Source organism: Pelobates fuscus, chromosome 13 (assembly GCF_036172605.1).
Source record: "Pelobates fuscus isolate aPelFus1 chromosome 13, aPelFus1.pri, whole genome shotgun sequence".
NCBI classification, from domain to species: Eukaryota; Metazoa; Chordata; class Amphibia; order Anura; family Pelobatidae; genus Pelobates; species Pelobates fuscus.
The window spans coordinates 53,615,542-53,630,187 of NC_086329.1; the positions used below are offsets into that span (position 1 = coordinate 53,615,542).

Below are 14,646 nucleotides of genomic sequence, written 5' to 3' on the forward strand. Positions count from 1 at the left end.
ACAAAAATGCCAGGAAAGAGTACTGTGCATGTGTTTATGGGATTGCATGTGTGTAGAGTGAGCTGATTGTGGTGTGGTATCGTGTTAATAGGTTGGTTTTTCATGTTGTGTTTCTGGTGTAATGTATGTGTGTCTAGGTGCTTTAGAGAGTGTGTGTATAGGGGATGTAGCGAGTGTGTGCATACGAGCTGTAGTGTATGTGTGAATAGATGATGTAGTGTGTGTAGGGGTTGTAGAGAGTGTGTGTGTTATGGAATGTAGTATGTGTTTGCTTACAAGGAATCTAGTATGTGCATGGGGGATCCAGATTGTGTGTGTGTAGGTGGTGCAGTGTGTGTGTGGGGGGGGGGGGGATCTAGTGTGTGCTTGATGGACCCAGAGTGTGTATAGGAGATCTAGTGAGTGTGTGTAGAGGATTCAGAGTGTATGTAGGGATCTAGTGTGTGTATATGTGTAGATGGTCCAGAATTGGGTAAGGGATCTAGTGTGTGTCTGGAATGTAATGTGTTTAGGGGTGCAGTATGTGTGTGATGGGTTTTGTAGTGTATATAGACATATATTTTTGGAAGTATTGTGTGTGTATGTGTGAGGGGTACAGTGGGTGGGGGGTTGCAGTGTGTGTGTGTGTGAGGGTGCTGTGTGTGAGGTGTGCCGTGTGTGTGAGGGTGCTTTGTGTGAGGGTGATGTGTGTGTGTGTGGTGGGGGGGGGGTGTTGTGTGTGCTTGGAGGGATTGTGTGTTGGGGGAGACAGGTTAATGCCTATATGCTATATATATATATATATAGCATTAGATCCCCCCTTCCTTATTACCTTTAGCCTGGGAGGGGGGACCATACTGCCATCGATGGTGGTCCTACTGGTGAATGAACCCGTGAGAAGAACTCGTCAGAACTGCAAGATAGAGCTCCTCTGGGTCCTCCTCTCCCTCCCTCCCCCTCCAGCGGCCTCGTTACACTGCCTGTGGGCTGGTGAGGGAGGTCTTTCATCAGTCATGGAATGCAGCATGGCCCTGCATGGACCGGACGGGGAGATCCTGTGAGCTCCCCTGCCGGCCTCGGCACATGGACATCGCCATTTGCCCGGTGTGGCCAATGGCCAGTCCGGGCCCGATTATTCAATCTGTCTCTGTTTCAGATCGCTAGTACTGTTCATGCTTTATTTTGTGTTTTATATTTGTTAACAGACTGGGCTACCACATACGACTATTGTCCTTATGTAAAGTGATAACATTGACTGCTATGTTCAATATCTTTTATGCGCTTGTGAACCTCTTACATTTGTGTCTATGTTTATTTGTGGCTATTTACATTTGTGTCTGTCTATTAAAAACACAATAAGAACTTTATTTACAAATGAAAAATTACTCTTGGAGTATGTGCCATCCAGGCTTGTAATGGCAAGTAACTATTATGGCCTGGCTAGTAGTTTAGGGTTTGACATTTTAAGCCCTGCTAATCTAATCAAGTGATACAAAGGTAATAACTGTATATATTATTGTGTGAATAAATAAGACAAACATATTTGTAGTTTATCCCTAATTTTTGAGATCTTTACAGTCTGCAGATTGTAATTGTGAAGCACACAAAAGCAATTTAATGGTTTAAAAAGTGCTCACATTCAGCTTGTAAAGAGATATGTCATTTCCATGTAACAATGTTAGAAATTCAGTCATACATGTAGTTTTCTATTTCAAATAGATGGAAGCGAAAGTGGTGATGGCTAAACTATTGCAAAGATTTGATATCAAACTGGTGGAAGGACAGAGTTTTAAGATACTAGACACCGGAACTCTCCGACCCCTTGATGGAGTGATTTGTACGCTGAGACAACGGACAACAAAGAAGACGTTGTAGAGAATTAGAATTTCATGCATCGTGGTGACTAACCCTATACAATGCAGGCCCTGAAATAGTGACAGTGAACACAGAAATTAAATAATTCAGAGTAAAGCTATAATTAGTAACGCACAGATCATAGCAAATTAATATTAACAGCTTTACAATGTCAGACTTTTGGACACAAAATATATATATATTTAAATAAAGGGTCTATAACTGTTACATATCTTTGTTTTTCTAAATTTTGTCTTTTATAAAAACAAAACTAGTTTAACTTAAAACAATAAAGTCTTTTAAAGTGGACATGCCATGGATTGATTTTAGTGAATTTTATATACCGTACAACTTGTGAAAAATACCCTTATTTACAATTATTTTTCTTTTGCTTTGGTTTTCTTACCCCTCTAATGTTAGAACAGTGTATGTATGTCTGTGTGTTTGTTAAGTGGCAGATTCAAGGGGGGTCACCCGGGCATGTGCTCCGAGGGCTGGTGCAAGGACTTCTGCCTCCCCCTCATGAAAGCAAATACAATCTCACTAAACTCTGAATTGCAGTGAGTTGGAAACTGAACAAATTGCAAAGTTTAAGCAAAAATAGCTGAACTGTGACTGTAGTCGAATTGGAGAATTTTACTAGATCAGCTCTTCTGGCCTAAATTTTGCCATATGGTTTCCAGTTAGGTCTGCCTAATACACACATACTGCTTAATGCGTACATCCATAAACACACACTGCTTAATACCTACATCCATACACACATAATGCCTAGTACATGCAGTGGCGTACACACAACCCATGGGGCCCCGGTGCGAAAACTGATCTGTGGGCCCCCTCCCCCCCCCCCCGCTTACTCTGCGCGGGCTGGGGCCGCAACACATGGCGGGCGGGCACCTGGTCGCAGGGCTGCGGCCCGTGCGACCGCGGTATGTACGCCAGTGCATGCATAAACACATACACTTAAAGGACCACTACAGACACCCAGATCAAATCAGCTCAATGAAGTGGTCTGGGTGCCAGGTCTCTCTAGTTTTAACCCTGCAGCTGAAAACAGCAGTTTCAGAGAAACTGCTATGTTTCACTGAGGGTTAATCCATCTCTAGTGGCTGTCTCATTGACAGCCGCTAGAGGATTTTCTGCGATTCTCACTGTGAAAATCACAGTGAGAAGACGCTGAACGTCCATAGGAAAGCATTGAGTAATGCTTTCCTATATGGGCGGTTTTGAATGCGCGCGTGGCTCAGGCCATGCATGTGCATTCGGAGCTGAGAGGCGGATCGGGACGGAGAGATCCCCAGCGCCAAGGGAGCCCGGCGCTGGAGAAAGGTAAGTGCTTTAGACACACACACACACACACACTCTCATGAACAGACGCACACATTTACTGACAGACACACACTCAGTGACAGACGCACACAAACATACTCAGTAACAGACACACACACTAACACTAACACACTCACTAACACACACTCACTCACACTCACTCACTCACACTCACTCACTAACACACTCACTCACTAACACACTCACTCACTAACACACTCACTCACTAACACTCACTCACTAACACAAACTAACACTAACACACACACTCACTAACACACTCACTAACACAATCACTAACACAATCACTCTCACTAACACACTCACACTAACACACTCACTCACTAACACTCACTCACTAACACAAACTAACACTAACACACTCACTAACACACTCACTAACACAATCACTCTCACTAACACACTCTCACTAACACACTCACACTAACACACTCACACTAACACACTCACACTAACACACTCACACTAACACTAACACACTAACACTAACACACTCACACTAACACACTCACTAACACACTCTCTCACTAACACACACTAACACACTCACTAACACACTCTCTCACTAACACACACTAACACACTCACTAACACACTCACTAACACACTCACTAACACTAACACACTCACATTAACACTAACACACTCACTAACACACTCTCTCACTAACACACACACACACACACTAACACAAACTAACACTAACACACTCACTAACACACTCACTAACACTAACACACTCACATTAACACACTCACTAACACACACACTCACTCACTAACACACACACTCACTCACTCACTAACACTAACACACTCACTAACACACTCACATTAACACACTCACTAACACTAACACACTCACTAACACTAACACACTCACTAACACTAACACACTCACTAACACTAACACACTCTCACTAACACACACTCACTAACACACACTCACTAACACACACTCACTAACACACACTCACTAACACACACTCACTAACACACACTCACAAACACACACTCACTAAACACACACTCACAAACACACACACACGTTTTTTCTGGTTTTTTTTAAAATTTAATCCCCCCAGCCTCCTTACCTGTGTGAGAGCTGGGGGGATTCCCTGGGGTCCAGTGGTGTAGCTGGTCACCCGGCTGGCGGGCGCGCGAGGGAGCACTGTCCCCTGGGTGCTCCCTCTTCAGCTCCCTCGCGCGCCGCGTACTGATGCCGGAGCCGGAAGATGACGTCATCTTCCGGCTCCGGTTTCAGTGCGGTGCGCGAGGGAGCTGAAGAGGGAGCACCCAGGGGACAGTGCTCCCTCGCGCGCCCGCCAGCCGGGTGACAGCAGGGCCAGCCTCGGGGGGCCCGGAGGTGGCCGGCTCCTGGGCCCCCCAGCAGAAGAGGCTGGCCCTATGGGTACATACCGGGTCGCAGGGGCGGCCGGGCCCCCTGGTGGGCCGGGCCCGGTCGCAGCCGCGACCCCTGCGACCCTGGTATGTACGCCACTGAGTACATGCATCCATACACACATACTGCCTAATACCTACGTCCTTACACACATACTGCCTAATACCTACATCCATACACACATAATGCCTAGTACATGCATCCATAAACACACACTGCTTAATACCTACATCCATATACACATAATGCCTAATACCTACGTCCTTACACACATACTGCCTAATACCTGCATTCTTACACACATACTGCTTAATACCTACATCCTTACACACATACTGCCTAATATTTACATCCATACACACATACAGTCGAATACATGCATCCATAGACACATACTGTCGAATACATGCATCCATATACACATACTGTCAAATACATGCATCCATGCACGCATACTGCCTAATACCTATATTGATACACGCATACTGCCTAATACCTATATCCATACACACACTGCCTAATACATGCATCCATACACACACACACTGCCTAATACATGCATCCATACACATACACACTGCCTAATGCATGCATCCATACACACACACTGCCTAATACATGCATCCATACACACACACTGCTTAATGCGTACATAGATACACACACTGCCTAATACATTGTACATTGGATACATAATATTTCGCTGTGATAAAAGATGTATTCAATGCATTTGGTGAATACAATTTATAATAAGGCTAGCATAGAATGTAATACCTACATCCATACACACACAATGCCTAGTACATGCATCCATACACACATACTGCCTAATACCTACGTCCTTACACACATACTGCCTAATACCTACATCCATACACACATAATGCCTAGTACATGCATCCATACACACATAATGCCTAGTGCATGCATCCATACACTCATACTGCCTAATACCTACGTCCTTACACACATACTGCCTAATACCTACATCCATACACACATACTGCTTAATACCTACATCCATACACACATAATGCCTAGCCCTAGTACATGCATCCATACACACTTATTGCCGAATACCTACATCCATAAACACACACTGCATAATACCTACATCCATACACACATACTGCCTAATACCTACATCCATACACACATAATGCCTAGTACATGCATCCATACACACATAATGCCTAGTACATGCATCCATACACACATAATGCCTAGTACATGCATCCATACACACATACTGCCTAATACCTACGTCCTTACACACATACTGCCTAATACCTACATCCATACACACATACTGCCTAATACCTACATCCATACACACATAATGCCTAGCCCTAGTACATGCATCCATACACACTTATTGCCTAATACCTACATCCATAAACACACACTGCATAATACCTACATCCATACACACATAATGCCTAATGCCTACGTCCTTACACACATACTGCCTAATACCTGCATTCTTACACACATACTGCTTAATACCTACATCCTTACACACATACTGCCTAATATTTACATCCATACACACATACTGTCGAATACATGCATCCATATACACATACTGTCAAATACATGCATCCATGCACGCATACTGCCTAATACCTATATTGATACACGCATACTGCCTAATACCTATATCCATACACACATACTGCCAAATACATGCATCCATACACACACACTGCCTAATACATGCATCCATACACATACACACTGCCTAATGCATGCATCCATACACATACACACTGCCTAATGCATGCATCCATACACACACACTGCCTAATACATGCATCCATACACACACACTGCTTAATGCGTACATAGATACATACACTGCCTAATACATTGTACATTGGATACATAATATTTCGCTGTGATAAAAGATGTATTCAATGCATTTGGTGAATACAATTTATAATAAGGCTAGCATAGACGAGCACACTCGCTGACAGACACAAACACTCACAGACACTCACTCACTGACACACATACTCACTGACAGACACAAACAAAGACCCTCAATGACAAACATACACTCACTCACTTACACACATACTCACTGACAGACACAGACAGGCACTCACTGACTGCCAGACACACACTTACTCACTGACACTCAAAAACTCACACACTTCTATTTTTGAGGTTCATCCAGCCTCCCTACCTCCCTAGGGCCCAGTGTGGGGAAGCTCATCACTCCTCCAGCATGCTATTTAGTATGTCAGGGCTGGAATGACGTCATATTCCGGCTCCTGGCATCACAGAGGGTGCACAAGGGAGGAGTGGGAAGAACAGCCTCCCAATCGTCATGTATCTGGTGGAAACTCCTACTTAAGGAGTCTCAGGCAATGGTCAGATGAAAAGGACACAGTAGCAGATTCCAATTTTATTACAGGGTTATGCAGGACCACGTGGTGTGTCTGCGGGGCCTGGGGAGATGGGAGGGAAAGCAAAGCGCCTTGTGCCAATGGCGTGCTGTAGAGGAGTGGAGGAGACAACCAGCCACCGGGAGGTAGGTGAAGTGCATCCCTGACTTCCAGGACGCCAAGAAAAACGTTTTTCTTGGTGTCCGGCCAGTGAGTGAGTGGCGCCAAACCCTCCCGGCATGCTGTGACACTAATATAGGAGGAGTTGAGCACACTATTATTGAAGGGCTAATTTATTTTAAAAATGTTTGCTGTTTGGAATTTTACTGTATTTCGTAAACAGTATATCTTCTGAGTGCATAAATATTCCCATACATATCTTGTGACATTATGAAACTAAATTACAGTCACGCTCATTTTATTTGATGCTCATACTTTCTAGTTACCCCACAAATGCATACCATTTACAAATGTAAACACATATGTCACACAATATCGATCCGTACTCAGGGCCGTCTTTCCGCATGGGCATGCTGAGCACTTGCCCGGGGGCCCCACAGGCATGGGTGCCCCACCACGCTGCCCAGCACGCCCAGGCCGACAGGGGAGATCCTTTGATCTCCTTTGCTGGCCCATGGAGAGCCGGCCCTGCTTACATGCTGTGGGCCCTCTCGGGCCGATGAGAAAAATCAAAGATCTCCCTCACAGGCCCAAACGCCCTTCGTTAGTGAGAGAGAGAGGGAGGGTGGAAGGGAGGGAGGATCTGGGAAGCAGTGGCAACACTCCTACACAGCATTCTGCTCGCGGGAAGACAGGAGACAGCTGCAGGCTGAAGATCTATTACTCACCACCGGACCACCTGGGCGGCAGTGTCCCCCCTCCTTCAAGGTAAGACGAAGGGTGGGGGGAGGGAAATTACGTTTTTAAAAAAATATTTTTAAATAAAAGAAACAAAAAATCCATATCCCTATGCACCCTCCCACACACACACACACAGCACCATTCACACACATCACCCCCACACACTCACACTAAACCTCACACACACACACACACACACACACACACACACAGAGCACTTCTCACACACAAAAACAGCATTCCTCACACACACACACACACAGACAGACACTTAATCCCTCACATACAAACACTCAATCCCTCACATACACACAGAGTGTAACGGATCACCTGGCACCCCGACTGGGTACCTCTGTTGAAAGATGCTCCTAGCACTTCCTGAGGGCTCCAAGCACTCTAGCAGACACCACAACCACCGCAGGCCGAACTTCTCTTCCTTCAGAGCGAAGCAGGAACAAGCTCTTACAAGAGCTTAGTAGTGATTTAGCAAGGGAGTATGACAAGCATAGCAATCCCTTGTAGCAGATTCCCCCAATAAGAGACAGCATTCCAAATTGAGGGTGAAGTAGAACTGAAGCTTTTAATCAAACATTCTGCTTTTATGCCCATTTTACAAACATAGTACCGCCCACAGGGTTTTGAAGAACAAACAAATCAATACATTACAACACAGCTAAACACTCCCATTTATACCAGCAGAAATCCTCCCCTCTGCCTGTGATACAATTACTGAACACAATGGGCAAACGTAATTATTACAGGCAGGAAAATACACAGTTTTACACAATATTCATAACTTTAAAAGTATACATCTCATCTGCATAAACACTTAAATTTTCAGAATCAGTATACTCCAAATACAAACATACTCAAAAATCACACAATTCCTTCCATTGGTTTAAAGGTTATGACGAAGTCCTTTGTGACCACTGAAGCATGGCTTTCCAGCCAAAACCAGTTCCACAGAGTCCTCTATCCTGGAGATAATTTACTTAACTGGGTGTGGTAAGCCAACTATCTCCAGGTACAGAAAATGTCTCTATTCACAACAGCAAAATTACACAAAAATACACAATTCCTATCATACTGAACAGAACCCCCACATTCAACCTATCCCCAGATGGCTTGGATCTGAGCGCTCAATATATACAAACAGCGCTCAGATCCCACAAACACAGTCAAATCGCCATGGGGTTTAAGTCTAGCATGGGCTGATGAGAGGGTCCATAGTCACAGGGCAGGAGGTTGGCAATCAGTCTTCTCCAATGCCGAGTGGCGAGGCTGGTTCCGCCACACAGAGCATCCCACACATACACACAATGCACCCCTCACTGCTGTCTGTGTGTATTCAGCAGTCTATGTGTTTGTGTTCTGCACTCTGTGTGTGTGTGTGTGTTTGTTCAGCAGTCTGTGTGTGTGTTCAACAATCCATGTGCATTTATTCAGCTTTCTGGGTGCAAGTATTCAATAGTCAGTGTGCGTGGACTCAGCAGTCTGTGCGTGGACTCAGCAGTCTGTGCGTGGACTCAGCAGTCTGTGCGTGGACTCAGCAGTCTGTGCGTGGACTCAGCAGTCTGTGCGTGGACTCAGCAGTCTGTGCGTGGACTCAGCAGTTTCTGTGCATGTATTCGACAGTCCGTGTGTGTAGTCAGCAGTCTGTGTGGATGTATTCAGCAGTCTGTGTGGATGAATTGTATGAATGTATTGTATTTGTTGGAGGTACCAATAAATATAAATATAAAGAGAAAGAACATAATCTGTCCTAATTAACTGGGATACTAAATAAATGAAACACTTAAAATCTAACGTTTAATAGATATGGTTAAAAAATGTGAAGTATACTTAAATCTCAGGGATACAGGGGATAGGGAAAATGTATAAAAGGGATAATGATATTTACAAACAAGAGATAATATAAAGTAGTGATGTGAATGCCTTTCACTGAACTAGTTAAACAAAAAGATACTTAGTCATGAAGTAATGACTCCAAAAAAGCAACTATCTAAAAGTATCTAATGTGATAGTAGCAGTTATAGGAAAGGTACCTATCTCTTTAGTTGCAAAGATTTGGATCATAGAGGGTGAGGGGAGAGATCACCTAAATGTCTGAACTTGTAGTGAATTCCTATCTCAAACCTCTAATAGCAAATGCAATAAAGAAAAGTAGTGCATATAGTTATAGTATAAGATCTGTAGTATACACTTATAGACTTAAAGCGTAGCGTTATGGGGGTTAGCAAGAGAAAATCACTTGTTCTGATCAGTAAATGTCATGCAATGAAGCCCCAATCTGTATAACGGTTGATTGCTTAATACTAAAAGTTTAGCAGAAATATATGCCAATTCTAACCGTATTAGCTATAACCCTACAACTGTGCCATCAAGGGCACCTAATTCTAAACCGAGCTAAGACTAAGAGTTAACAAAAATACCATCAGCAAATCCAAGGTAAGTATGTGGACAATATAGGAGTCGAAGAGGAATAGTTTGAAGCTAAGGGTGAGTAGTTCAGCTGAGCCCCAATAGTTTGAAGCTAAGGGTGAGTAGGGAGCCCATCTAGTCTGCCCAATCTTTTAAAAATACTTTCATTAGTCCCTGGCCTTATCTTATGCCTATCCTACGCATGCTTAAACTCCGTTACTGTGTTAACCTCTACCACTTCAGCTGGAAGGCTATTCCATGCATCCACTACCCTCTCAGTAAAGTAATACTTCTGGATATTATTTTTAAACCTTTGCCCCTCTAATTTAAGACTATGTCCTCTTGTTGTGGTAGTTTTTCTTCTTTTAAATAAAGTATCCTCCTTTACTGTGTTAATTCCCTTTATGTATTCAAATGTTTCTATCATATCCCCCTGTCTCGTCTTTCCTCCAAGTTATACATGTTAAGATCCTTTAACCTTTCCTGGTAAGTTTTATCCTGCAATCCATGAACCAGTTTAGTAGCCCTTCTCTGAACTCTCTCTAAGGTATCAATATCCTTCTGAAGATACGGTCTCCAGTACTGCATACAATACTCCAAGTGAGGTCTCACCAGTGTTCTGTACAATGGCATGAGCACTTCCTTCTTTCTACTGCTAATACCTCTCCCTATACAACCAAGCATTCTGCTAGAATTTCCTGCTGCTCTATTACATTGTCTGCCTACCTTTAAGTCATCAGAAATAATCACCCCTAAATCCCTTTCCTCAGATGTTGAGGTTAGGACTCTATCAAATATTCTGTACTCTGCCCGTGGGTTTTTACGTCCAAGATGCATTATCTTGCACTTATCCACATTAAATGTCAGTTGCCACAACTCTGACCATGTTTCTAGTTTACCTAAATCATTAACCATTTGGCTTATCCCTCCTGGAACATAAACCCTGTTACATATCTTAGTATCATCAGCAAAAAGACATACCTTACCATCAAGAGCTTCTGCAATATCACTAATAAAAACATTAAAGAGAATGGGCCTGAGTACAGATCCCTGAGGTACCCCACTGGTAACAAGACCATGCTTTGAATATACTCCATTGACTACAACCCTCTGTTGCCTGTCACTCAGCCACTGCCTTATCCATTCAACAATATTGGAATCCAAACTTAAAGATTGTAGTTTATTGATGAGCCTTCTATGTGGAACAGTGTCAGAAGCCTTACTGAAATCTAGGTAAGCAATGTCTACTGCACCACCCTGATCTATTATTTTAGTTACCCAATCAAAAAAATCAATAAGATTAGTTTGGCAGTCTTCAGACAATGCATTTTAGTTATCGGTAGTTTTGTTAACTCTTAGCTCAGTTTAGAATTAGGTGCCCTTGATGGCACAGTTATAGGGTTATAGCTAATACGGTTAGAATTGGCATATATTTCTGCTAAACTTTTACTATTAAGCAATCAACCGTTATACAGATTGGGGCTTCATTGCATGACATTTACTGATCAGAACAAGTGATTTTCTCTTGCTAACCCCCATAACTCTACGCTTTAACACTATAAGTGTATACTACAGATCTTATGCTATAACTATATGCACTACTTTTCTTTATTGCATTTGGTATTAGAGGTTTGAGATAGGAATTCACTACAAGTTCAGACATTTAGGTTATCTCTCCCCTCACCCTCTATGATCTAAATCAGCGGTCCTCAAACTCCGGCCCCCCTGATGTTGCTGAACTACAACTCCCATGATTCTCTGGCTATCTATGTAATTCAAAGAATCATGGGAGTTGTAGTTCAGCGACATCTGGGGGGCTGGAGTTTGAGGACCCCTGATCTAAATCTTTGCAATTAAAGAGATCTTTACCTTTCCTATAACTGCTACTATCACATTAGATACTTTCAGATAGTTACTTTTTTGGAGTCATTACTTCATGACTAAGTAACTTTTTGTTTAACTAGCTCAGTGAAAGGCATTCACTACTTTATATTATCTCTTGTTTGTATATATCGTTATCCCTTGTATATATTTTTTCCCTATCCCCTGTATCCCTGGATTTAAGGTTACTTTACCTTTTTTTAACCATATCTAGTAAACGTTAGATTTTAAGTGGTTAATTTATTTAGGATCCCAGTTAATTAGGACAGATTATGTTCTCTCTCTCTTTATATTTAGCTTTTGTGAAGGGTTACCCCCTCTAATCTGTCCTTTAGATAGTAATCATACACTTACAGATTTTTTTCCTCTTTTTTTTGTGTACCAATAAATATAAGCTTAATTTTATCTATAATTAATTTTTATATTCCTGTGAGTGGTTGTGTAGAGAGGACCCCAGTGTACTGATGGCACTGTCCTTATTGTGAGGCAACCATTGGAGCAGTGGGAACAATCCTGTGGGCTCATTACTTGCTGAAGTGCTTTATGCATGAACAGGGACAGATTAAGAGCCCATTGGGCCTGGTGCTGACAATTATGATGGACCTACGGTAATTATAGAATAGTATCGACAGAAAACACAAACAGTTATACCTCCCATTTGTCATGTATCTGGTGGAGATGGTGCTGGAGGGAAACAAAGTATATTGCTATCAGAAAACACATACTCTATGCTAATCCCTCTCATCTTTAAAGTAAATCCATACCCCCTGACAGCAGTGCCCGGTGAAGCAGGATTTTGGTGGGTGGGGAATAAGGGTTGGCCACTGAAGCGAATCACGTAACCAGACATGCCCAACAAAAATCTGCCCGAGAAATTAGGAGTGAATACATGTCCAGCTGCCTGCCATTCATGCAGCATGACCAACTAAGGGCATACTATGCAGACAGCCCCCTGAGCTTGGCATAAATGCGTCTAATAATGCACTTGCTGTACATTGGCTCAGATGCAAAAATCCTGAACAGAGTTATTATACTCACCAGAACAACTACATTAAGCTGTAGTTGTTCTGGTGACTATAGTGTCCCTTTAAGTAAATCTGGGAATTGCCAACGCAGTCAGAATTCTGTCATTTTCCCTGTTTTAGGCCCATTCCGACAAAATCCAGTGCTGGTGAATAACCCTGTAAATATTTTCTGTACTTTATTTCCTCCTGGTATGGGGCTACCCCTTTTCTAGAATAGAACACAAATACAACAACTCTGTCATATGCTCAATATCTTAAATTGGAACAAAAACCTCAGTGCTAGCCAGTAATCGCTAGAAACTAATGATTTTAAACAAAAACCCCAGTTCCTAAGAGGTGCATGAGATACCGCTTATAAGCCCAGTAATTGCTACAGCAGGTGCTAATTAGCTACAGTGAAACAATGGGCTGACAGCAAATCATTCTTCGCGTGTACACACCATTGCACCATGCAAACAAAACCCGGTGTTTAGTAAATAACCCCGTCACTATCACAAATTATTATACGTTGTATTTTATTTTCTGAACTAAAGATGCACAAAGTAGCAAATACAATACAATATCAGTGATCTGATGCTGTGACAGATCACTTCCTTGTCAGCAGTGGATGTGGAGGCCTATTGTATAGTATACTGTACATTACACTCTCACTGAGAATGCAGCTCCTTGGTGTGTTGAATACAATTTCAGGGGAGGGGAAATATACAATAGATAGCCTGCCTGCTCACACGGCCTCTGTTTACATCGCTTCCTGGAGAACTCTGGTTTTAGCCCTGCCTTCTGCCTTGCAGCCCATACCTACCTTTGCCCTCTACTTAGCCTGCTCCAGTAACCAAACTCTGGCTATCTGCCTGGGTACATTGCTTTATTGACTTCTATAGCTGGCTCAGAATACTCTGATCATGGGGCTTTGGGCTCTTCTAACATGGGCTTCCCTCCTGCTCCTGAGCCTGGCTGTGATCTGCTTCTTGCTCTATTGTGGATACATCCAGTACACACATATGAAATTTGACCACATTCCGGGACCACCCAGAGACAGGTTAGTGGAGAAGGGGAGGGCGTAGTACTAGATGGGGTTAATCTCTCTAATGACAGAACTGTCTGCTATTGACTGCTGTGTATCCCTGTCTTCTAGATGGAAATAAAATGACTGTTAACAATGTAACACGATATACAAGAATCTGTGTGATATAACATTAACCCGTTAAGGACAGAGGCAATTGTCCAATTTCTGAATCAAAACAAAAATATAATAGAATGCAATTTTAAAAATGGGAAGACATTGGATTTTTTTCCACCACATTTTTGCTTATATATTTTTTTTACAACTCTAGTGCAACTATGGAAAAAGAACTCAAAATAGTATTACACGTCAGTACTGATGTTTAAATGCTAATGCTGAAATTTTGTTTGGGGGCGTCTTACGCTCACCATTGTGACGTTTTTGTTCGTCCAAAATTCAGGAGTGCGAGAGTTAGTCATGT

The 14,646-nt window shown here is 42.7% G+C and overlaps 2 protein-coding genes across 2 annotated transcripts in view; both read left to right on the plus strand.

The window, feature by feature from the left end:
• Nucleotides 1-2,061, plus strand: part of LOC134583000 (cholesterol 24-hydroxylase-like) — a 79,996-nt gene extending 77,935 nt beyond the window's left edge. Inside the window, exon 15 of the mRNA XM_063439737.1 lies at nucleotides 1,699-2,061. Within this exon, the coding sequence (XP_063295807.1) occupies nucleotides 1,699-1,854 (156 nt within the window). The 3' untranslated portion in view covers nucleotides 1,855-2,061. The remainder of the gene's footprint in view (nucleotides 1-1,698) is intronic.
• Nucleotides 2,062-13,929: 11,868 nt separating this feature from the next.
• The window catches only part of LOC134582999 (cholesterol 24-hydroxylase-like), a 90,149-nt gene continuing 89,432 nt past the window's right edge, over nucleotides 13,930-14,646 (plus strand). Inside the window, exon 1 of the mRNA XM_063439736.1 lies at nucleotides 13,930-14,201. Within this exon, the coding sequence (XP_063295806.1) occupies nucleotides 14,065-14,201 (137 nt within the window). The 5' untranslated portion in view covers nucleotides 13,930-14,064. The remainder of the gene's footprint in view (nucleotides 14,202-14,646) is intronic.